Source organism: Chelonia mydas, chromosome 15 (assembly GCF_015237465.2).
Source record: "Chelonia mydas isolate rCheMyd1 chromosome 15, rCheMyd1.pri.v2, whole genome shotgun sequence".
NCBI classification, from domain to species: Eukaryota; Metazoa; Chordata; order Testudines; family Cheloniidae; genus Chelonia; species Chelonia mydas.
Genome location: NC_057856.1, coordinates 5,657,217 through 5,681,361, shown reverse-complemented (window position 1 = coordinate 5,681,361; position 24,145 = coordinate 5,657,217). Strand labels below are relative to the sequence as shown.

The window sequence follows — 24,145 nt, the reverse complement described above, 5'->3', positions numbered from 1 at the left end:
ACCAAACCCAACCGTGACTTTTCCAAACACATTCCAGGTGAAACTACTGGCTGAATTTGACCCCGATTAGTGAGTAGGTGCAGTGCCCCTCCCCATGAACTTTTTGGGGCACATTTACTATTCACGAAATTCACCACTATTCACCTCTCTACTCCAGCAGGAACTTTGTGCAACACTTGCTGATACTCTATTGTGAACCCTAAGGCTTCCAATCATGAATCACAAATCAGGCCCTTCAAAATCCTGAGACTTTAAAAATGTCAGGTTCTGTACGTTGACCTTCTGGTGTTTCCATCCCAGCCTCTAGGAGCCACATTCCAGCTTTTCTCCCCACGGAGGAGGGCTAGAAACTGACCCTTGTTTTAAAGGTCAGCTGAGATTCTCCCATATTCATATGATTCCAGGAGCTGGGGTTTCACTGAATTCATCACAGATCATGAGACTCTCACTAACACCCCTAGCCACAAGCTTTCACTCTTGTCCCTCTCATTAACAGAAGTTGGTCCAATGAAAGGTATTAATCCCACTCCACCCCCAATGCCCTGGGACTGACATGGCTACAATACTGATAACATCCTGAGTCAGCCACACTAGACAGCAATTTGTGGGTGAGGTCATGACAGTGGTGAACACGATGGTAATGATGTAAGTAGGGCCCTTATCTTCAGGGTGAGAACTACCTGGGGGGAGTGGTGGTTTCGTGTGAGCACCGGGGGAGCAAGCCCTCTCCCAAGGACTTTGCTTGAAGACTTGTGTGCTGAGGGGAGGAGGAGCAGGAGCTGCATTAGCAGCAAGGAGTCTGTCATGGCAGCGCAAGAACCACTGGCTGGGGGGAGGCTAGTTCCCAGCCCCACCCCTTCCACATCAGAGCCCATAGTCCCCCACTGTGGAGGCAGGCCCCTGCCCCAGGCTAGTATCCACAGCCCCAGGAGGGTGGGCAGTGCGGCTGCAGCCGCCACAGCCCTGGGAGGCATGGCCCCAGCCTGAGCTGGGGCCACCGCACAGGAGGAGCAGCAGAGCAGGAAGAGGTCTGGGGGAAGAGCATGCTCAGAGCCACGCCTGGCTGTTTGGGGAGGCACAGCCTCCCACAGTCTAGGGTACCCACCGCCCATACAGCCTCTAGTAACCCAGGGGGGAACGAAGGAGGGTAGCATTCCTAGGGGCTGCAGCAGAGCTAATCCCCTGAACACCTTTCAGGCAGGGGCACTACTCAAATCCTGCAGCAGGAGAATCAAGAATGAGAACTAAGGGCTGCTTTCTCCTTTCCCTTGTGCACTGCCAAAGGCAGCTGGGCACATTCCTGGTCTTCTAATGAAAGAAAGCTGTTTTAGACTCCTCCCTCTCCTGAAGGGGAAGCTTTATGAGCCAGGAAACCATTTCCACATTACTTTGTTTTATACCCTGCTTGGCAGCACTTCAGCTAGCGGATTGACCAGGGGAGGAGGGAACTGCAAGAGGCAGATACCTCTACGTCTTCACAGGCATGCCTTAGACCCCTGGCCTGCAGCAGGGAAGGCGGGACTCCCCCCTTCTGCATTTGTGGGATCAGTTTTGGGCCCCGGGAGCAGGTGCAAACAGTGGCAATAGGCCCAGCAGCTACCAAGTCATTTTAAAAGGACACTCCGTGCTAGTTCTTCCAGAGGAGGCAGGACAGCAGTTTGAAAGTTTAGGGCCCTTCCACCCACACACCTTGGAGTCGCACAAGACCCTGGCTCCCCAATTTTTCCCTCCTCCAAAAGCAGCCTGCATTTTATTCCCTGCCCTCTTTGCTACTCGCTTTGGGGCTGAGGATGAAGGCTCAGAGCAGATTGCTAAGAGACACTCAACAGTACTCATCTAACATGACCGTGCTAGCCCCAGCCAGGACTGCTGAGGGGCAGGTCCTTCTCCCCTGGGGCCCAGGCTCACGGGCCTGACAAACAGCACTGATGCTGGTCTGGGAACATTGGTAGATTTAATACATGCACAGTTCTTTTTTCAAACCCAGGGTGTCACCGCAGCCAGCTACAAATCCAAGAAAACCCAGCGGTGCAGACAGCTGGGCCACTTATAAAAACCACAGTTCTGTTCTAAAGCAGCACATTCCCCCTCCCCTCCCTGAACCCCCCCCACCCAATTTAACCTCATTCCCAGCACAGGTGCTTCCCCTTGTGTTGCAGTCAGCACCCCACCCTTCCTCCTCCAGCTGCAGGACAAGGGAAGAGCTGCCAGAGGCTGGCTGTGTGCAGTCTGTGCATCAGAGACCAGCTGTGCTGGCCCCCAGACTCTGTTCACAGATAGGTTGAGCACCCCACTGGCATGCTCTGCTACTGTTTCTCACCAATCTCCTCCCACCCTACACATTCCATCAGCTAGGCAGGCCCTGGGCTCTAGTGACCAGCATCAACTGCCAGGGCTACAGGCTTTGGCTGGTGAGGGCATAGAGGTGGGGCAGGAAAGGGTGTGATGAAGGCACTAGCCTGAGAATCATTCCTGGCTCTACTAGACTTCCTTCCCGTGTGACCTCAGAGCAGTCACAATCATTCTGTGCCTCAGTTTCCCTATCTGTAAACCAGGGACACTCCCCCCACATGAGGACACAATTCAAGATTTAAGTAACCCCTAGCAATGTGCAGGCCACAGAGTTGCCTGGATGGAACCTCCCACTACTATATGAACACCCAGTTCTCACCATCCTCATCCCACCCTGGAGAGCTAGTGGGGGTGCCAAGCTACAACTGTTTTCTGATGACTTAACCTTTGACCCCTGGGGCATGCCATCCATCCTCCTAGGAGCCAGGAATGTGATCGTGCCAGCACCAGGAAGTTGGATGGAGTCACAAGCAGGTGGCTATGACTTGCAGGGACATGATTGAATCTCCCACTGTTTTACACCTATGGCTGCTCTCTCCCAAAGCCCTGCCTTTAAGTAGGGGCCATTCTGCAGTCGTATTAAATCCCAGAGAGGCAATGGTGTCCTAGGACAACATTTAACTGCATTTAACTTAAGGAAACAGCTGCTGCTGAACCATCCCACAGTAGGGGCAGTGACATGGGCCTGCAGCCGAGATGTTTATTGGAGGGTCACTGGTGCAGGTCAGCTATTAATGCACTAGAGAGAGTCTTTGCAGAGGACTGAGATTGGTGGAGAAGGGTAGTTGGAGAAAAACAGCAGCAGTTCTATTAAAAAGCCACTAGGTCTGCCAGTCTGGGATATTTGCTGCCACATGACAGCAGTTTTACTTCTATATCCCAGCCCAAGGCAGGACAGGTTAGTGGCTTGGATCACAGAAAAGGCTGCCAGTGATCAGTCTTCTCTTCAACTCACTCCAGAGGAGCTCCCTCTCGCGTTTGGTTCTCTTCATGAAGCCCCTGTTTTCCAGAGCCCTTCTGGACAGGTATGGCAACACTTCGTTCACAGGGCCGTAGGGAACGTATTTGTAGACTGGATAACCTGCTTGCCCTGAGGAGAGAAATCAAGGTAACTTACAGGATACAGTGGGCAGGAATCTCTGCTAGTGCAAATCAATCCCACTCCCCTGACTGCTGAGATACCAGTTCACAGGTACCAGCTCAGGATCTGGCCTCCCAGAGCAAGACTTTGGAATTGCATCTGGAAAATGCTTCTAGGCCACCTCTGTGGCCTCTGGAAAGTTACTCAGTGCAGAGAGCACTCATTTTAACCTCTCAAGCAAAGGAATTTGCACCCTGGCCTCAAGGCAGCACTTTCCCAGCCCAAGAGAAAAAAGTCACCCTATATAATCTGCTAACACCATTTCTTCTCATTCCTTTGTTACATCCCACGTTTACTACAGTGTGACAGCGGCACATCGAACCCTTTCATGCTTCAAGTAGAGATCTGCAGAGACCTCAAGACGGGGTGTAGTTAGGAGCAAGAGCAGCCCCAAGGTGCTACAGGGGCGGAAGGACAATTCTGGAAATGCTTAGAAGGTACCAACAAAGGGACTCAACGGGCAGTGATCAATGGCTCCATGTCTAGTTGGCAGCCGGTATCTAGCGAAGTGCCCAAAGGGTCGGTCCTGGGGCCGGTTTTGTTCAATATTTTCATTAATGATCTGGAGGATGATGTGGATTGCACCCTCAGCAAGTTTGCGGATGACACTAAACTGGGAGGAGTGGTAGATATGCTGGAGGGTAGGGACAGGATACAGAGGAACCTAGACAAATTGGAGGATTGGGCCTAAAGAAATCTGATGAGGTTCAACAAGGACAAGTGCAGAGTCCTGCACTTCGGACGGAAGAACCCCATGCACAGCTACAGACTAGGGACCGAATGGCTAGGCAGCAGTTCTGCAGAGAAGGACCTAGGGGTTACAGTGGACAAGAAGCTGGATATGAGTCAACAATGTGCCCTTGTTGCCAAGAAGGCCAATGGCATTTTGGGGTGTATAAGTAGGGGCATTGCCAGCAGATCGAGGGACGTGATCGTTCCCCTCTATTCGACATTGGTGAGGCCTCATCTGGAGTACTGTGTCCAGTTTTGGGCCCCACACTACAAGAAGGATGTGGATAAATTGGAGAGTCCAGCGAAGGGCAACAAAAATGATTAGGGGTCTGGAACACATGACTTATGAGGAGAGGCTGAGGGAACCAGGATTGTTTAGTCTGCGGAAGAGAAGAATGCGGGGGGATTTGATAGTTGCTTTCAACTACCTGAAAGGGGGTTCCAAAAAGGATGGATCTAGACTGTTCTCAGTGATAGCAGATGACAGGATAAGGAGTAATGGTCTCAAGTTGCAGTGGGGGAGATTTAGGTGGGATATGAGGAAAAACTTTCACTAGGAGGGTGGTGAAACACTGGAATGCGTTACCTAGGGAGGTGGTGGAATCCCCTTCCTTGGAAGTTTAAGGTCAGGTTTGACAAAGCCCTGGCTGGGATGATTTAGTTGGGATTGGTCCTGCTCTGGGCAGGGGGTTGGACTAGATGACCTCCAGAAGTCCCTTCCAACTCTGTTATTCTATGACTCAAGAGAGAAAGGTTCAGACTCCAGTCTGAACCTAAGTGACTCTCCCATGAAGCAGAGCTGAGGAAGATGAGCCATAGAGAACATGTCTGAAACATTCAGCAGTAGTCCTGAGAGGCACATAAGATCCCCTTAAAAAAAAAGGATCCCCTTGAAAAAGGTAGGGGTGGGGGAGAACTGGGAATTCCCCTGAGCTTCGGGAAGAGAGAGAGAAAGAGAAGTGGCTGGTGTCACAGGAGGAAACGGTGGGAAACCACAGAAGCAGGGAGGGTTGGGCCAATTCAAGAAGCACTCAACCAAAAATACCCAAGTTATGACATAAACGTGGTCTTTTCCAGCCAGCGGGCCAGTAACTTGGCTGAAGGAGACCGGAGAGGCCAAGCCACCCTCAGCTTGCCACGGAAACTGCTGTGACTCCAGCGGGGTGAGGAGTAACAGCCCAACACCACCACTGCGCTATTGACAGGCATGTGAACAGTTACTGGGTGCCTCAGCACTCCTCATCCGCGCCAGCCCAGGCAGCTAGAACAGCGATGTCCTACGAGTCACTAAAGCAAGGGTGGGGCAGCGCTGGGCAGCTCTGCACAGTGCCACAGGCAGACCACACCACAACTCCACCCACAAGACATTCCCATGTCAATTTAGTTCCACAGTAGCCACAGCATCGTGCACATGTTTCTACCCCTTCCCTCTAGGCATAGCAGAGGAATGCTGGCGAGTGCTAACATGCATGTGTCAGCAAAATATGTGGGGAGACTTCTGCGGAGGATGGGATCTGATGCCATGGCTACTTACACAGGCCAAGGAGAAAAAACCACTTGACTCAGCTTTTCCAGTTGTCCCACAGCCAGCGGGTCCACCGTGAAGGTGCATCAGAGCTCCTGCAGCCAGGCCTGTGTGCACACAGGTATTGCCAGACTGGGTCAGCACTATGGCCCACTAGGCCAGTATCCTGCTTCAGGGCAAGGTGCAAGACATCTCACAATAGGTAGTGATGGGATAGTCACCTGCCCCAGGGGAGTCCCCTTCTGACCTCCAGTAGTTAGTGGGCTCCAACCCAGAAGCAGGAGGATTGATGTCTTTTCTTGAGCTTTTTAAATTGCATTTAACTCCTCGGGCTATTTGTTACCCATAGAAGTGTCCAATAGCCTTTGAATGTGGCTAGTTCTCTGCCTTAATAATACACTGAGGCAGTGAGTTCCACAGTCTCGTTACACCTAGAATGAAAACATTTTTCTATTCTTTGAATTTTTCACCTTCCAATGTCATTGGATGTTCCTTGCTCTTGTGCTAAGACAGAGGACAAGCACATGATCTCCCTTCTCCAGATCAGCCATTTTATATACTTCTATCATACGCCTTATGTATCTCCTTTCATAGGAGACCAGTGCCAGTCTTCTCCATCTCTTCTTCCAAGAGCTTTTCCTGCCTCTGGTCATTGTCATTTGTCTCTGTGCCCCCTCTAATTGTGCAACATCCTTTGAGATAGGGTGAAAGGTACAGTACACAGGATCCAGATGTGCACCAAATACTGATTTGTAGAATAGCATTACAACTATATTGTCAGTCCTGTTTCTTATGCACCTTAACATCTTGTTTGTTTGACTTGACCACAACCATGCAGTGAGCAGATCTTCAGTAAGCTGGACACACGTGCCGGTCCCTGTCCTGAGTTGACACACAGTTACAATGTGGCAAGGTGCACAAGCTATTAATTGTGTCCTCTCCTGCACTGCTCAGCATTGAGCTGTCCTCTTGCCTGGCTAGGCCCCTCAGAAGCGCTGCCGTGCCCATGTTGGACTTGACTAACCTAAGTTACATCCTCTGCCAATTGCATCACTTCACTACTCGTCCCTTTCCCAGATCACTAAACCCTGCTCCTTACATGCAGCCTTCTGGCACCTGCTCTTAACTTTTGGCCATGACAAAAGCGATGTATTCCTCCTGTTTTGTCCTCTCAGCCAGTTTCTGATCCATGATAACACCTAGCCTCCTATCTCATGACTCGTCTCTAGTAATCACGCATGAAAGATCTTGTTCAAGGCTTTTTTTTTTTTTTTTTTTTTTTTTTTTTTTTTAAGATCAGCCAGATGGATCTCCACTCACTGACTGAAAGCAGCACAGCAACCCCTTCCCCACCTTGGGCGCCGAGAGGAATACACCAGACACTTACCCAGAGGGAAGGTGATGTGGTCACACATGCCCAGCAGCTGCCCAAAGTACACCTTTTTCTCAGAGGGATGAATGCCAAGCTCTGCCATTCTGTAATGGAATCACCAGAGTCACACCAGGAGATGCCCAGCAGGAAACACTACACTAGAAGGACTGACAGTGAGCTGGAGGGACCATGAGAATCCTGCTCCTTTTTCAGAGATCTATTGCCCACAGGCCTAAATTAACTTCCCATAGAATAAAAAAGTAGACTGCAAGAGAAGCACAGAAGAGTTGGGTAACTAGTGCCCGTCCCCTCAAAGTGCCAGGCACAGCTCTTCCCTGGAATCACTGCATGCCCTTGCCCAGCACACAGTGCTGTATTGAACAGTTTACAGCCACAGCATATCTTTGTCTGGCCGCTGGCCTTCATACACCCAGTGATACAAAAACCCAGGAGTCTGGTATTTAGCACTGGTGTGAGCGAACACATTTACACCTGCAGGCCAGAAAGGTCACCACAGAGCAAGCAAGTCCCTTCCTGAAAGCGGCTTCTGCCAGTGTCTGGTCTCCTATTTGCCAGACACCCAAGGGCCCCAATTCAATTGCAGCCCTGGGGCTATTCTCCTAACGAAACAGGAAGGTACATGAATTCAATTCCAGACCATGCACAGGCCCTCTCCCTTCCAGCCTCTTTCCCCAGCTATGACCAGCCACCATTCCTAGTGCAGTCAGATGCTGTGCAAACATCACCCACACAGTTCTGCTGCCACCCTTCAATCCCTTCTTGCAGCAGCCCCTGCTAGCCCCACGCTAGGCTCCCACACAGCTGCTCTGCGGCAGCACCGTCTCCCACTGCTATTCGAGGCCCGGCACCCACGGCTCTTGCCACGCTGCCACATCAGTGCCCTACCTGCAAAGGACGAACTTCACCGTGTCCTCGTTGTGCGATGCCACCATCATACTGACTTTCCGGCTGTACTTGATCTCCTTGAGAACATAGTCCAGGCACCTGCAGGACAGATCACACGTGGGCCCAGGGAAGTGCCCAGGGCACCACCTCCTCACCCCGGCATCCCAGCTCTGGCCCTCCTACCTTTTGTACATCTCGCTGGTCTCTTCGTACGTAGGGTTGAGGAGATCCTCGTAGCCGACTTGGGCAGCTCGAGCCTGCTCTTGCTCCATGTACGCGCCTCTCACCAGCTTGGCCCCAAAGTGCCAGCCCTCGCGGTGAGAGAGCTCCATGTCCATCGTCACGTTGTCGTATGCCTCCTGCAGCGGAAAGACGGAGCGGTGACATCCACTGAAATGCGGTCTGGGGAGCAAGGCTTCAAGCCTGCTCCTGGAGTAGTTCTGCCCTGAGACAGGACTGCTTGCACAAACTGGCATTGAAGCACCCCCTCCTGCAGCGTGACCTACCACTGCTTGGAGCACTGCCATCACCACTGCATCCGGGGCCCTTCAGGCATGCAGGCTGCACCCCGCATACTGCTGGGCCCTAGATCCCCTGCCCGCAGGTGGCACTGGCCAGACCCTCACCTTCAGGTAGCACTGGAAGGTGTTAAATACGACTGCCTTCTCCATGTTGAACTTGCGCTGCATCTCCAGGGTGAGCCGGCTGATGGCTGGCTGGAAGTAGGTCTGCTCAGCATCCACCATCAGCCTCACTCCCAGCTCCAGGGCTCTCTGCAAGGGGAAGGACACTCCTCAGGTCAGGCCACAAGCAGTGAATAGGTTCTGCCCAGGTGGAGTCTGCAGGGCCAATGCTGAGCCCACTGCTGTGTGTGGTACTGCAGGGGTCCTGCAGATGGCAGCACTCACCCCTGCAGGCCAATGCCTCCAGGGAACACCTGCTAGAAGAGCCCTGTGACCCTAGCACAGCAGCGTACAGGCCACAGAGAGCAGGGCTTACAATCTGGGGCTCACCCAAAACGCTTCTGGCACCGAGGCCATGCTGGGTCATGGGTGAGCAGGTCCATCTCCCTCACCCTGAGGTCAGGGCCCACTCTACCCCACCCCGGCTTGGAAACTTCCCACCAAGACCCCCATGACAGTCCAGGCAGGGCTGCTCCTAACCGTGGCCAGGATGTCCATCCTCTGCAACATTCGCTTCATCTGCAGGTCTTCCTCTTCGGTGAAGCGTGAGAGCAGGGGCTCCAACTGGCCGGTCTGAAAGGAGAAGCACCGGACAGCCTCAGTGCTATGCCCCCGTGGCCACAGCTTGGACATTAGACCATAAGCCTTCCCTCCCTCACCCAAGGTGCAGAGCAGGACATGGCACAAGGCCTCTGGACAAGCGCTAACCCTGAGAGCCCATGCAGCTATTCACTCCCTCCCCATTTACACACGTGGGACACAGGCATGTGGGACAAGCACTGTGTGCTGAGCTCTCTGCATCAAAGTGCAGGGGGGGGCCCAGCTGGGATCAGGTTCCAAGGAGTAGGAGTACCAGCATGCTCCAAACTCTAAGGGGCAGCCCCCCAGCCCCATTCACCAACCACCTTAGACTGGGAGCCGGAGCTGCTGCTCCCCAGATGTTACAGCAGGGGTGTAGAGCAGTGGCTCTCAAACTTTTGTATTGGTGACCGCTTTCACATAGCAAGCCTCTGAGTGTGACACCCAGTTTGTGAACCCATGGTGTAGAGGGTTAGGTGCCTGGGGTAATGGCAGCTGCTGGCCCGGCAGGGCCTGGGAAGCAGGATGGAGCCCTTCTATCTGAGGAGCCCCCCCAAGAAGCTGTTTGAGAGAGGAGAATGCTTGCACCCCTAGCCCAGAACTTGCCCTAGTTCCATGCCAGGGGAACGACTCCCCTGACAGGCCTGGCTGAGACAGCCTGGTGAGAGTCCAACCCATTTCTCTGCTCAGGCCAGCACAGCAGCACTGGGCTGTGCAGAGGTGGGGTTGAGGCAGATGCCCAGGCTGGTCTCCCCTCCCAACCCCACCTTGTCGTCTGGAAAGAGCAGATTAGAGCACAGCTCGGCTGCTGACACCCGCAGGGCCCAGCTCCCAGCCCAGCCACGAGGGGGTACCGCAGCGCTGCTACAGCTCTGAACTGCTGGAGCTGGATCCCCAAGAGGCAGGAATGCCTCAGACAGAGGACCCTGGACTCTTTCCCCATCCAGGGCAGATGGATTCTAGCCACCCCTCCCCCCAGACCTTCTCCCACACAGGGCTCTGCTTAGCCTGGGAGTTCCCTTGCATACACTGGTGTTAAAGGAGCTCTACCATGTGCATCTGACCAACCATCTCCCCCATCCAGTTCAAGAAAGAGGGTAACCCAGGGCTGAAGGGTGCAGACCCCAAGGGGAGAGAATTCTTTATGGTGCATGGTGTACGTAGAAGCAATGGGATGCAATCAAGGGATCAGACGAGTATCAGGATGAAGTACCTGACAGGAAGCACCTCCCATGTGACTGGCTGATCCCGGTTACTTGGAAGTTTTAGAACTGACTGGCTAAAACATTGGCAGGTATGGTACCAAGGGAACTCTCCAGCTGCAGTGTTCCGTGCCATTACCTGGGGTGAGCTCTACTGCTCAGGAGGATTCCCTTGGGGCCTCTCCCTGGGCCAAAATAGTGCCACTCACCCACCTTCATGTTTGGGATGAGCAGCAGCTTGGACAGTTTCGTTCGGCTGTCAATCAGGCTGTTCCAGTCCAGCAAGTCCACGGTGCTGCAGCCAGAAAGACTCTCGTTAGCGCCAGCTCCAAGCAAACTCCCCAAGGGGTGCACTGGCAACTTCCTCACTAGTTGGGATGGATCAGTGACCCAGAGCCCACTGCTGCCTGTCCTGACCCAACTGGGGAGGATTTCAGCAGAGCTCCCTGGGTGTAGATCCTGGCACTGGGATTTTCCTTGGTCACCAGGGGCCTGGCAGAGCAGCAGGATCAGCATGGCAACTCTGGGTACTTATCCAGTCAAACTCTTCCACCCAAGCCAGCTACGGCTCCGAGAACTAACATGCCCCTCAAAATGCCCACAACAAACATGGCCACCACCACTTTTTACCCCTTCCCAGTGCAGCTCCCTGGCCTCCGAGAAAGGCAGCCTCTCCCAGGACCCCTGCCCTGAGCCATTGCTCTAGAATTTGGGAAGCTGCCCTCTCCACCTCCTACCCCAGTCCCTCTGATAGTACACACACTGGCTGAAATGGAAGCCTTTGGGACCCCTCCACATGCTCCTTTCCATAGCACCCCCACCCCTCCTCACTCTGCAGCATGTTCCAGGAAGGCCAGAGGGTCAGGCTGGCTGTGGCCCAGGAGGGAGCTCACCCAGACACACCCAGGTCCTCGCCCATGAACCAGTGCTGGCTCTCTGCTTTGGTCGCAATCCCAAGGTTTGACAGGGTCTCCTGCAATGAGAAAGGAGCAGGTCAGAGTCCCTGCTGCCACCTGCTGTCCCCAAACGCTGCAGTGAGCAGCAGCCCTGCTGCCTTTGCACTGCAGGCCTGGACTCTGCCCTGAGCCATGACCCTGCTCTGAGACGATGGCTGGGGTTGGACTGTGCCAGTCCCTGCACACCACAACGCCAGGTGGCTGAGATGCAGACAGCCCCCGTGGGCTCAATGGTACCAAACAGGCACTCGGAGCTTCACAGGGGGTTCTCCCCTGCTGCTGAGCAGCTCTTGGGAGAGGAGGGAGCGCTAGCCTCATGGCTGCAAGAGGGCTACTGCAGGAGCTATGCAGGCACATGCACCAGCACCTGGGGCAGACCTCACAGGTACCGGCACAAGAGGGTCTCCCTGCATTGCTCTGCCTAAAAGGGGCAACAATAAATCTCAAAAGACTTACAGTGCACTGGGACCGATGAAGAGGAATGGGGATTACAGTGCAACCGCAGCCCAGGGGAAGGACTGGGGGAAATGCACAGAAATGAGCCTGCTTGGATAGGGAGCGACAGGGCGCGGATTATACTGGCTGCTGCATCATGCTCTTTCGCTCACTGGGCATGGAACCAGAACAATGCTCCTCCCAGAGTCAGACTTTAAGGCCAGAAGGGACCATCCTGAACATCGAGTCTGAGGTCCTGCACACTGCAGGGCACAGAACCTCCCCCACCCACTCCTGTAATAGACCCCTCACTGCTGGCTGAGTGACTGAAGTCCACAAATCAGGGTCTAAAGACTTCAAGTTACAAACAATCCAGCATTTGCACAAGTTCAAGCCAACAGGTGACCCATGCCCATGCTGCAGGGGAAGGCAAAAAACCACAGGGTCTCTGCCAATCTGACCTCAGGGAAAATTCCTTCGATCCCCATATATGGTGAGCACATGGGCAAGACCCACCAGCCAGACACCTGGGAAAGAATTCTCTCTAGCAACTCAGCCCTCCCCAGTGCTTTGACCCAAGGCCCCAAAGCATTTCACAACCCCCAGAGAAATGTGGGGGAACAGTCCCCCAGGAGGGTGATGCAGCCAGGGCATGAGCAGCACAGATGCCCATGGGGCAGAGTGGGGAAGACAGCTCCTTTGGGAGCGCTGCGCCCAGCTCACCTGCAGCTTCTTCACCTCCAGCTTAGTCTCCACCACAGCTAGCCCGGCCTTGCCCTGCTCCGCTGCCATCTGGTGAAAGAACTTCCTCCACTTCATCAGCACCTCCGAGAACTGCAGCTGGGGGAGCAGACTGCAGGGTGAGCTCCCCCTCCTCTCCCCAGCGGGGATGGCTCAGACCCACCGCCGTGATTGTACCCTAGGGGCACTATCCACCCAGCTGGGCACTCTGCCACGCCAAGTAAGCAGGACTGGCCCTGCTGGGCCCCAAACAGGACAGTGCTGGCACCTCCCACTACCCCAGGCCCCTCCTAGTAAAGATCAAGGCCCCTAAAGCTGACACTAGGCAGGGGTCCCAGTGAGATAGCCCAGCATTTAGCCAGATCTCCATTCTCAAAGCAAGATGCAAGCTCAGGCCCTTCTACATCAGATAGGAGCTCTGACTCTCTAGGAATGGACTACGGCCCAAGCTGCTGCCCTGATCAGGACACTGGTCTCCCCAGGGAGTCTACTGAGCATCACTGACAGACACAATCCATAAGCATGTGCCTGGCATGGACCCGACAGGAGGGACCATCCTGCCTGGCACCCAGCTCGCTGCACTGAGCCCAAATGGTGGGGTGCTGCCTGCGAGGAGAGTAGTGAGGCAGATTTGGTCCCAAAGCCCTCATCCAGCATTAGGGGCCACCGTCCTTTCACATGCCAGAGCCACCTCCTCTGCAGCTCCTGCCACCTGCAACAGTCTCCAAGTAACTCCCAGAGCTTGTCTCAGCCTGAGCACCCCTCCTCCCTGCCTCTCCCTCTGCCATCGTGTGAGCCCTGGCACCAAAAGTCACTCACCAGGAACTGAGGCCTTCCTAAAGCTGTCAGCTTAATGGCCGAAAAGCTGTCCTCTGAGCTGCTACCTAAACAAAGCAGGAGAGAGCTGAGGTGACTGCAGCATCCATAACTCCAGGGCAAGTAAAGGAAAGCAGTCCAGGGGAATCCAGAGAGGGAGGAGGAATTTAGAAAGCCAATCTGAGCTGGCAGATCTGTCCTTTGCCCCTGCTGGATACCCTCCAGAGACTGCAGCAGCCCCTGGCCTCTGCAGCAAGCCACACAGCGCTGACAGTTGCAGCAGGAGGGCACCCGGAGAGCCATGGCCCGGGGGTGACTATGCAGCCTGTTGGGGGAGGGGCACACTGCCAGGTGCTCCCAGAGGGACAGTCAGGCACAGCAGACACAGGGGCACTCTGGGGGTGGCACATGCAGGGCACCTACCTGAGGCCTCGATACAGCGCAGGAACGTGTCCATGTGCTGGTCACACTTTGTTTCGTCTGCATAGAAGTAGGTGCGGGCACTGATGACCTTGTCCCGGCGATCCCCAAACTCCCGATGCGCACGGTACTGCTTCTCTCTCTGGGCGGCACCTGGGGACAGGTAGGGGGACTGTGCTGCAGATCTGGCAGAGCAGGGGAGATCGCAAACAGCCCACATGTCCCTGGAACAAACCCCCTTACTCTTACTATTCCCATCAGCCCAAGCCTCTGGGGATCTCTCAGGCCCTAGGAGAAAGTTCCAGGGCTAGATTTTCATTGGATCGAGGTCCTTCTAGAAGATCTGCTCTAGTTCAGCCACAAGCCAATGGGCTGGAGGCAGGACTCATGGGGTGGGATTCCCTGGCCTGTGCTATGCACAAGCGCAGATTAGATGTTCCAGTCTTAATACCTATGTGAGAACTCAGCAGCTGCTGGACCGTAGCAATCTGAGACCCCCACGAGCCGAGGCTCCCCCGGAGCACTTTAAACACACAGTCTGTGCCTGGGTTTTTACAGTTTACGAACAGATCAAGGTACAATTGGCCATCATGCCCCAGGCAAGGGTGAGGGCCAGAGCCCTGGAGCATGTTGGGGAGGATGGTCTGGGCCAGAGTCTCAATAGATTAGCATCCAACTAGGCTGTGTGAGGAGCGGTTGCATCACTCACCCCCCGTCTCCTTCTCAGATGCAGAGGTACAGGACCTAGAGGAAGGAAGCAGACAGTGAGACTACAGTCCAACCCCCTCACAACCAGCTCTCTTGGCTTCACATGGGTCAGCTCCCTGTACCCAAAAGGCCACTGGGGTTTGGCCAGATCCCCACAAGCCCCTCATCCTCCCTGTTCCTCACTCCGGCAATGGCCATTCATAGAAGCGCTTCTCTCACGCGCCTCCGGGGCCAGAGCACTTTGCTGGTGGGGAAGGGGATATTTTCCAAAGCCTCCTTCGGGCCTAAGCCCATCGGAGTCAGTCATGTGCAAACCCCCCCACCCCCGGCCACATGAAAATCAGTGGGACTTTCAGTGCCTTGGAAAATGTTAGCGGAGATTCCTACCCCACCCCACGGGGCAGCCAGCTCTGGGGTGGAGAAACTGCCATAGGTGAGGAGAGTAAAGTTGCTCCAGTGTCCATGCCCTCTAGAATGGTGGTGGAAGCATGAAAGGACATGAATCTTTAGTGCATCTGCCATGTAAATATCTTGTGACACGAGCTACAAAAATGCCATGTGAACACCTGTTCTCACTTTCAGGTGACACTGTAAACAAGAAGCAGGCAGCATTATCTCCCATAAATGTAAACAAACTTGTTTGTCTGAGCAATTGACTGAACAAGAAGTAGTACTGAGTGGACTTGTAGATTCTAAAGTTTTACATTGTTTTATTTTTGAATGAAGTTATGTTTTGTACATAATTCTACATTTGTAAGTTAAATTTTCATTAGAAAGTGGTTGCACTACAGAATTTGTATTAGGTGACTTGAAATATACTATTTCTTTTGTTTTTTACAGTGCAAATATTTGTAATAAAAAATAAATATAAAGCGAGCACTGTACACTTTGTATTCGGTGTTATAATTGAAATCAATATATTTGAAAATGTAGAAAACATCCAAAAATATTTAAATAAAATGGTATTCTATTATTGCTTAACAGTGTGACTTATCGCAATTAATTTTTTTTAATCGCTTGACAGCCCTAATTTTAATATTTTTTGTATTTAGTTTACTAGGTTTTTCTAAAAAAGTGCAAGTCCCCTCATATGCAGCAAACGATCTTTCACAAGCCGTCAGCAAGGCTGGAAGGCACCGTTTGGCCGGATTTTGATAGGGACAGCGAGAGGGACCACCCTCATGCAAAACTACCTCCTGCTAATTTGAGTCTCTCCTCTAAACCAGAGGCAACGTAGATTAGCATATAAACAAGTGGCTCGGACTAGCATGAAGCTGGGGGAAGGACTGGTGGGGCCCTGGGGTCAGCAATGTGTCCTGGTTGGTTTAGAAGCAGAATGAAATTCCATATGAACAAGCTACAAAGACGTCCAGTTGCAGCGAGCACAGCAGCATGGGGCCCCCTTGCTGAACTCAGCGTTTTGCATTCTCTCTGCTATGGCCAATGGCACTACTAAGACCAAGAGCAGTATAGGCAATACCCCACCTGCCTCTGCAGGTGTGCATTAATCTGATCATGGCAGTGAGTGGAAGAAACACCAGCAATTCAACCAAGCCCAGAGAGCTGCAAATACCAGCCCCTCCTCACCCCCCCAAGGGAAAGCTGAAAGAGAAAAGTCAGGAGGCAGCATTTAACAGACAGAGGTATTGCCTAGAGAGAGCAGCCACAGAGCTCGGAGCAAGGGACATGTAATACAGCAAGGCACAGTCCTCCTACGAGTACTGCTGGGCAAGGGACATGCTAGTGGTGGCAGGCCCCAGATTCCATCCATGAAGAGGATTTCTTAATTTCACTAGAAACAAGGAATTTTCAATGTGCAGACACTAGGCTTTGCTAGGGCCAGCCTACCCCGGTTGTGTACCAATTTGGAGACTGACACAGTTCAAGCCATGCAACTCCGTGGTGCAGTGATCCCCATACAGCACTGAGTGCCTTGTACATTTAGCAGAATAAGCACCTTTTACGCAGGTGTCCCTGTGCCTACACTAAGGGGTTGCACTGGATTAACTGTATGTGCTTTCAAATCTGTACACTGTGTAGCCCAGCCCTTGGGGTTTTCAAGAGCAACTGTGCAGCTAGAGGCTAAGTAGCAGGAAGTGAAACGGGCCCGCCTGGTGTCCCTGTGCCAGGCCGAGTAAAACACAAACTGGAACAGCAGCTAGAAGTTCCCTGTTGGTTTGTTAATATGGGAGAGCGCACTCATGTATCAACATGCCCACCTGCTCAGCATTCCTTTCGCATTATAATACAGTGCAGCTTTCTGGTTCCTGGCCTGGGCTTTTAAAGTATTGGTCAGAATTGTGCATTCATAGAAAGGATTTTGCATTTTAATAAAGCCAAAAAGAAGAAAAGCCTTTTCCCAGCTGAACAAGCAGACGAGCTCCCGTGTCCTTTTTGGAAAGTTAGTCCCAGCCAGCAAAGAACTCACAGCAGATAACCCAGACTTGCGTAAATATTTGCCTACAACAATTTACGGGATGGAGCAACAAGGGAATAAACCTTGTCAGGAGAGAAAAGACATCCCCTTTAACAGAGTGCAAAGCAGCCTGCTGGGACACCAACACATCCTGCGCCAAAACAGCCAGCTCTGTGCGCACACAAGATGAGACTAGCCCAGAGCCCGGAGGTCTGGCAGGGTTTGGAGGAATTACACACCTGATAGTAGCACCTCTCATCTCCCAGGGCTCAGCTGATGGTGGTTCAATTCCTTCCCCATTTGTGAACTCCTATGGGCAGCGCAGCTCTGAAGGAGGCAGAGCTAAAGTGTATTTTGATCTACTTGGCACAGTGCCCCACAGCCTGGGACCACCCTGGAAGAGCCTCCGATTCAGGGCCAAGAGCATCATGCTGGCTTTGGAGTTTGGGCCATGATGAGGGCGGTGGTCTCTGGAGTTACAGCAAGAACCAGGTGTTCTGGAGGCCTGGTCACAGCCCAGCAGGGGCTTTAGAGATTAGGACCAAGCCAGTGACTTGAACCTGGAGTGGCATTCTGGTGCCACGTGCCTTGGTGCTGCCGTGAAACACATGGGCTACAGTTAAAGAGGCCTGGACTGATGTTCCTAGTTACAGTCATCCAGTTTCTGAGTGACAATCAGGGTTACTAGGTTCCCACCAAGAGGAACAGCTGCAGCTTCCTAGCTAGCTGGATGATGGGCAGTCATTGGTATTGCTGTGTGGTTCTCGGGGGGGGGGGGGGGGGGGGGGGGGGGGGGGGGAAGGAATGAGTCTATTAGTATGCTGTGGCTGCGCCTGTGTGAGGCCCACCTTGTGTCTAACGGGCACTCCAGATGTCACTGGATCCCCAGACTCGCTGGACACTATTTCTGCTGTCTCTGGGCTCAGCCAACCATTGCCCTGCACCTTGTGCAGTGGGTGTGATATGCTACCAACCAGCCCCATCGCACTAAGTGCACAAGGGAATGGTGAATCAGGCTCATTTCTTACACAGCATCAAGAACTCTGCCAGAACTCACAAAGATAACCCAGGCTCCAGGCCCTAGAGAAACAGCCCAGTTTACAAAACACTGTCCACATGCAGTCTGATTTGGCTGGAGGGTTAATTCTGACCACTCTGCTTTGGTGAAAGCTTCATGGTGAGGCAGAAGCTGAAGCTGCTCTTCTGGGGAGAAAGTATTTCATTGTTGCTCCAACACAGACGACTATGCCATAGTGTTTCTATGGGAATGGCTGGGGCCTCAATTTCCCCATTTTCCAAAACAGAGGATGCAAAAATGGCCACAGTGAACTGATAAAAATTTAGCATGGAATTTTATGAAAAATATCTCCACAACATTTGCCTTGGTCTAGCCCTGAGCACCACAGCAGCAAGGGCACAGAGATTGCCAGCTGATAACGGCTAAACACAGATCAATTTCCTTAGCTGTGGAGTTCCAGGGCAGAGCAGGGCTCCCTCTGCCATCACACTCTTCACTGCACACCCAACTTAGCCACACGTACAGAGAGAGCACAACCATTACCAGCTTAGCATAAACCCCTGTGCCAAGTGCACTGTGTACGTCCAGCTTATTGGTGGTCAAAAGTCACAGCTTTACCAAATCAAAACTAAATTTCACCAGAACACTGGAGATGTCCTTGGCAGTGAGAACCATCTCATGTTCAGCTTTCTGCCCCAGCCAGCTCTGCTATGTGCCGGGCAGGCATAGTCTCAATGACTGGCGAGGCACTCCCCTTCCCTCACCCGCTGATCCTTGTTCTCAAGCAGCTGAATTTTTTCCCTCCAGCTTACAAAAACGGAATTCTTACAATGGTCAAGGCGGGACACTTTTTACCCAAAAATGAAGTTTCAGAAAGTTCTGAATGCCTGAAAACAGGGGCTTAGAGTGGAAATAAGGGCAACTTCAACTCCGTGATTTACACAAGCACCCTCTAGTCTACACTAGAAGCCCTACACTGGCGCAGCTACACAGATGCTGCAATCTGTCTGGTGAAGATGCCCTATGCCAATGGGAGAGAGCTCTCCTGTTGTGAGGTCTGAGGCCTTTTCTGCAGCCACATTAGGGGAGCAGCAGCCATGACCCAAGAAGCAAAAGGTCACATCCTCACATTCCCTCTAAATTACTTTAAAACAATGTAATATCAGGCTGTTCAGAAGGCTCCTGCACTAATAGTACCCACCACCACCAGATACAGATCTTCGGATGTCTAAAGAAAACTTGTTTGATCGTCTTCTGTCTGGCAAGGAATCACTTCAACAGTTGTGGTTGTGAAGTCTCTACTTCATTATTTTGTCTCGTCTATGGTCTCTGCTTCCCTGTTTATCTGTCTGGTCCTTTGTCTGTTGCATAACTAATTTTGCAAGATTTAAATCAACTAAGGTGGTGGGGTATGATTAGACAAAGAATTGTTTTGCAATATGTTAGGATTGGACAAGGAACTGCATAACATTTTAGTAAAATGATTGGTTAAGGCAGGGGAGGCTGATCTGGGGCTCCGGAGCCACATGCAGCTCTTCGTATAGGCACCGACTCTGGGGCTGGAGTGACAGGTGCCAACTTTCCAACGTGCAGGGGGTGTTCACTGCTCAACCCCTGACTCTGCCACAGGCCCTACCCCCACTCCACCCCCTCCCCTGAGCCTGCCATGCTCTCACTCCTTCCCCCTCCCCCAAGAGCCTCCTGCATGCCACAAAACAGCTGATTGGGAGGTGCAGGGAGGGAGGGGGAGGCGCTGATTGGTGGGGCTGCCGGTGGGCAGGAGGTGCTGCGAGCAGGGTGGGGGAGCTGATGCATGGGCTGCTGATGTATTACTGTGGCTCTTTGGCAATGTACACTGGTAAATTCTGGCTCCTTCTCAGGCTCAGGTTGGCCACCCCTGGGTTAAGGTATAGCTAAGCAGGACTCCAGTTTCACTATATAAACTGGGTTCCAAGAAGGAGACTGGCTGGGCAAAAAAAGGAAAAGAAAGAAAGACCTGGAAGAAGAACTCACCTCCAAGACACAGCCCAAGAGCAGAGCTGCTAGAATCCTATGCATGACCCTGACGTGCAGCAACAAGAACTCAGCTGAGACCGATCTTGCCTCACCAACAGGTAAAGTCTGCCTGCGTGACCAGGATTGGTGAGCACAGCATTGTATTCTTAGCATGTGTATTCTGCTCTGTGATTGTTAATAGAGGGAGGTTAAGAATTTCTGTGCAAGGCTCTTTCACTGGTAAAAAGGTCCTGCAAACCCACAGAAGAGTACGCCTTGATCCCTAGGAACTAGGTAAAGGTGGGTGCCCTAGACCGTGCAGGTAACACAGTCAGCATAATAAATCCACCTCTCTGAGACTTCGCCTGACAACATACTGCTGTCCATACTGTCACTTAGGTCGGTGTAACTTATGTTGCTGGGGGGGTGGCTTATTCATAACCGAGGGGGGACAAGTTATACAGATGTAACCTGTAGCACAGACAAACCTTGGGAGGAATCTAGGGACACAAGTCTTGCAAGAAATTGTCCTTTTGGGGCAGAACTCAAGGACACCTCCGAGAGGATGGGGACGGGTCCCTGCACCAGCTCCCACGCAGAGGCAGGCAGGCTAGGAGATCTGCCTGAAGGGCGTACTCAATCTGAGCCTTCTGGGAAGCAGCACAGAACTTGGCAGCTCCAGTGCTTACCTAAAGGCTCTGCCTCTATGACAGCCAATCAAATTGAAGGGGATGGGCCTTATTGACCAACTGCATTACCAGGAAGAAGCTCAAGTCCTTGGCAAGTTTGAAAGGGCACATTCTGTACCAGGTACTTGCAGGCGGAGGCAGAGAAGACAATTTCCCTTCAACTGCAGCAGGTGCTCCACAGTAATCTAGTTCTCGCCCACTACCAAGGTTACAGCAAACTGCCCCAGGCCAGGCTTGAGGATTCAGCAGCACTGAGCCCACCTCCCTGCGGGGAGAACATAGACCATGTGCACATGGGTTCAAAGCACATGCTGTATTGGTGTAGGTTCCATTCAACACCACCGGCCAGAGACAACCCGGCTTTGCCAAACGCAGCTCTGATCCCACAGCAGAGGCAGCTCCGGGTTTGAAAAGGATGTACAGATCAGAGTGTCGGGTCACACAGGTCCTGACTGAGCATAACATGCACTGGCCCTGAATTTCCAAGTGACCAGTGATTTTGGGGATCCAACCTAAGACAGCTTAGGGACCAAATTTACAGAGGGTGGGTATTCAGCACTTCTTAAAAATCAGACCCTTTGAAGACATCTCAAATTGGGACCCCAGAAAAGAGGCCCTTTCTCCACACAGGAAAAGGAACATGTAAATGCTTCGCCCCACCTTTCAGGCTCTGAGAAAGGGCATGCAGGAGGGATGATGTCCCAGAAGGGGTGCCACTGAGCATTTTCCAACTACACTATCCTTTGGAGGCAGGGGTGGATGGGTGGCTTTTTGGTGCCAAAGCGGAGCAGTGTCAGCACCTGGGAAGCTAGAAATCTGAACTGTACGTTCTCTTTTCACACATGGGCTAGTCTGAGGAGAACATGACCAGAACAGCAAGGCAAGGTCAGCACGTCCATGCAGCACAAACTACAGTGTGAATGAGCGAATGATTTGAAATGGCCATGGTGAACATGTAACAGCGTGAAACGGTCTCCCAAGTCACCAGCTCAAATCTTAACCTTAAGGTAAGTTTGAGGGAGAACAGATATGATGAAGCTGTCATGGGCCTGAAGCAAGGCCAGGAAAGGAAAGCAAAGGGACCAGAAGACAGAACAGAAGCAGCCATATCAAAACCTGGACAGCACATATTATGGGGTGTGATTCCCTAGGAAAGCTCATCATGGACACAACAAGCTCCAGACATTCCCTTTTATAACTAGGCTGCTTGAGCAACAAGGCCTGAAAAAAGGAGCTTAACTCACACTATCAGATCCTTCCTCCTCCTGTGCCAGCAGCAGCCCTGGAATAACAGAGGCAGGTAAAAAAGGGAAAATCCTCACCGGATGGTTCCCCCTTCGGTTACATCCACTACTGGAGCACAACCAGCTGCCTAGTTCATCTCACCCCACACACTAGCTCTGTCCCCCTCTCAGCACTCCCTGGGATACCTTTGTACATCAGGCGGTTTGAAGAGCCAAGCTCTATTTTCTTGCTCCCCTCATGAACCACAAAAGCTCCCCAAAGGTGGTCCCAGTTCTGATCTCAAGCTGTGGGAGGTCTGGCAGTACTAGCCATGTTGTATAGGGCAGGGAGGGATAGCTCAGTGGTTTGAGCATTGACCTGTTAAACCCAGGGTTGTGAATTCAATCCTTGAGGGGTGCATTTAGGGATCTGGGGCAAAAATTGCCGATTGGTCCTGCTTTGAGCAGGGGGTTGGACTAGATGACCTCCTGAGGTCCCTTCCAACCCTGATATTCTCTGATTCTATTCACATCCCTCAGCACAGGTTGCCTAAAGCTTTGCTTTTAATTGCCTGCAATCTGCAAACTAGCAGTGAGAAGCACTCAGATGCTTACTCCATTTCCTTACGCGCCGCCTCCTCTGGCGTCAGATCCTCCTCCACACTATAGTCCAGCACCGAGCCCACCCCAAACGCACGGTTTCGTTGAATCAGGGGTTTGATGGCCGCTTGGTCCTCGCCAGCCACAAACTGCCCATAGAAAGTCATCTTCATCAGCTTCTCAAACAACTGCTGCCCCAGCAGCTTCCGGCTGAGGTTCATCAGCTGCAAGACACAAAGCCCGTGTAAGACAGCTTTCCCCAGCACAGGCACCTTCTTGCCCCGCCACACCTGGCGTAACAACTCTGCATTAACTCTCAGAAACGGTGCTCTGGGAATGCCAAGACCCAGATGCACCAGTAGCTGCAGGGCCATGGATTAGTCTGACCTCAGGCTCCAGCCAGTGCTGGTCACACCAGAGCTCTGCCCTTCCACAGCACTTTAGAGCCACTAAGAGGGTCCAAATCACAATCCCCATTTATACAGAGGAGGGAGGGCACATGATCTTTCCCGAGGTCCCAGAACCATTCCGTACCAGCACCGGGATGGAGCCCAGGTCTCGGTCCGTGCTTCAGGCACTGGACCACACGCTGCTGGGGGGCGGGGGGGAAGACAGTGAGACAGTGACAATCGTACCAAAGATGAGATCCTAGCAGCACCTGACCCCAGACCCCCTCTCCCAGCTCCCGTCCAGAGACACCCCAGTGCCCGCGTCTAAGGGAGGAAGGAGGCCAGAAGGCATCAGTCACAGGCAGGCTCGAGGGGTCCCCTAGCTGACTCGCGGGGGGGGCGTCACTGAGGCTTTGTGCCTTGCCCGGACGCCCACACCTTGCTTTGCGGAGCGCCGGGAGATGCGCGGCCACAGGAGCAGCCCTGAGGGGCCCAGACCGCTCCCAAGACGCCCCCAGCTAGCCCCGCGGGACAGCAGCCGAGCCCTGGCGAGCCTGCTCCGAACCCCCCGCCCCGCGCACGGGGCCCCGCTCACCTGCAGACTCCGCGCCACCAAGGGCTCCACCGTGCACAGCCCCAGCACCGCCAGAGCCCGCACCAGCTCCGCGCTGCGCTTGCTGCGAAACGCCTCCCGCGCGTCCCCGAAGTGCACAGCGGGCGGCAGCAGCTGCACTCGGGGCGTCCCCCGCGGGCCGGTCTCGCTGCGCGCCGAGCCCCGCTCGGGCGGAGGAGGCGGCGGCGGCGTTTCCCCCGGCTGCTCCTGGCGGGCGTCGGCGGTGGCGCGGGGAGAGCGCAGGCTGGAGGCAGCGCGGACCACCAGAGGCCGGACCCCCCTCGCCATGATGTGGGAGACTGGCGCGCGCCGGCCGCAGCCGGTTTAAATAGAGGGAGCTCTGCCCCCTCCCCTCCCTGGAGTGCCCCGCCTCTTTAGTGCGTACCCCCGCCCCGCCCCTGGCACGCCCCGCCCACTATCTGGAGCGTTCCGCCCCCTTAGGGTGTAGCCCCGCCCCCTTAGGGTGTAGCCCCGCCCCCTCCCTGCAGCGCCCCCTGTCGCCTGGTGGTGCGCTGACATAGCAGAGCAGTACCCACAGTCAGAGTTATGAAGGGCCCTACACGCGGGGTGGGGGCTGGACTCCGTGACCCCTCCCCTCCAGTCCTGTGTTCCTGGCAGGCTTTGTCTGATACAG

General features: G+C 53.4%; 1 protein-coding gene across 2 annotated transcripts; it reads right to left on the bottom strand.

Annotated features, from left to right (window-relative positions):
- Positions 1 to 1,937: 1,937 nt before the first annotated feature.
- LOC102932122 (proline dehydrogenase 1, mitochondrial) lies at positions 1,938 to 23,943 on the bottom strand. 2 transcript variants are annotated; one of them, XM_037878598.2, is made up of 14 exons: positions 23,494 to 23,943; positions 22,525 to 22,733; positions 14,570 to 14,604; positions 13,864 to 14,013; positions 13,444 to 13,508; positions 12,607 to 12,723; positions 11,386 to 11,465; positions 10,706 to 10,787; positions 9,192 to 9,284; positions 8,655 to 8,801; positions 8,212 to 8,387; positions 8,029 to 8,127; positions 7,138 to 7,226; positions 1,938 to 3,442 (listed from the first exon to the last, which is right to left on the bottom strand). In XM_037878598.2, exons 1-14 carry the CDS (start codon positions 23,797 to 23,799, stop codon positions 3,252 to 3,254), a joined length of 1,839 nt encoding a protein of 612 aa, XP_037734526.1. In that variant the 5' UTR covers positions 23,800 to 23,943; the 3' UTR covers positions 1,938 to 3,251. The 2 variants fall into 2 exon arrangements, with proteins under 2 accessions (XP_037734526.1, XP_043385336.1); XM_043529401.1 differs by lacking the exon at positions 1,938 to 3,442 and adding an exon at positions 4,864 to 5,857 and having other exon boundaries at positions 23,494 to 23,856.
- Between the last annotated feature and the right edge of the window lie 202 nt (positions 23,944 to 24,145).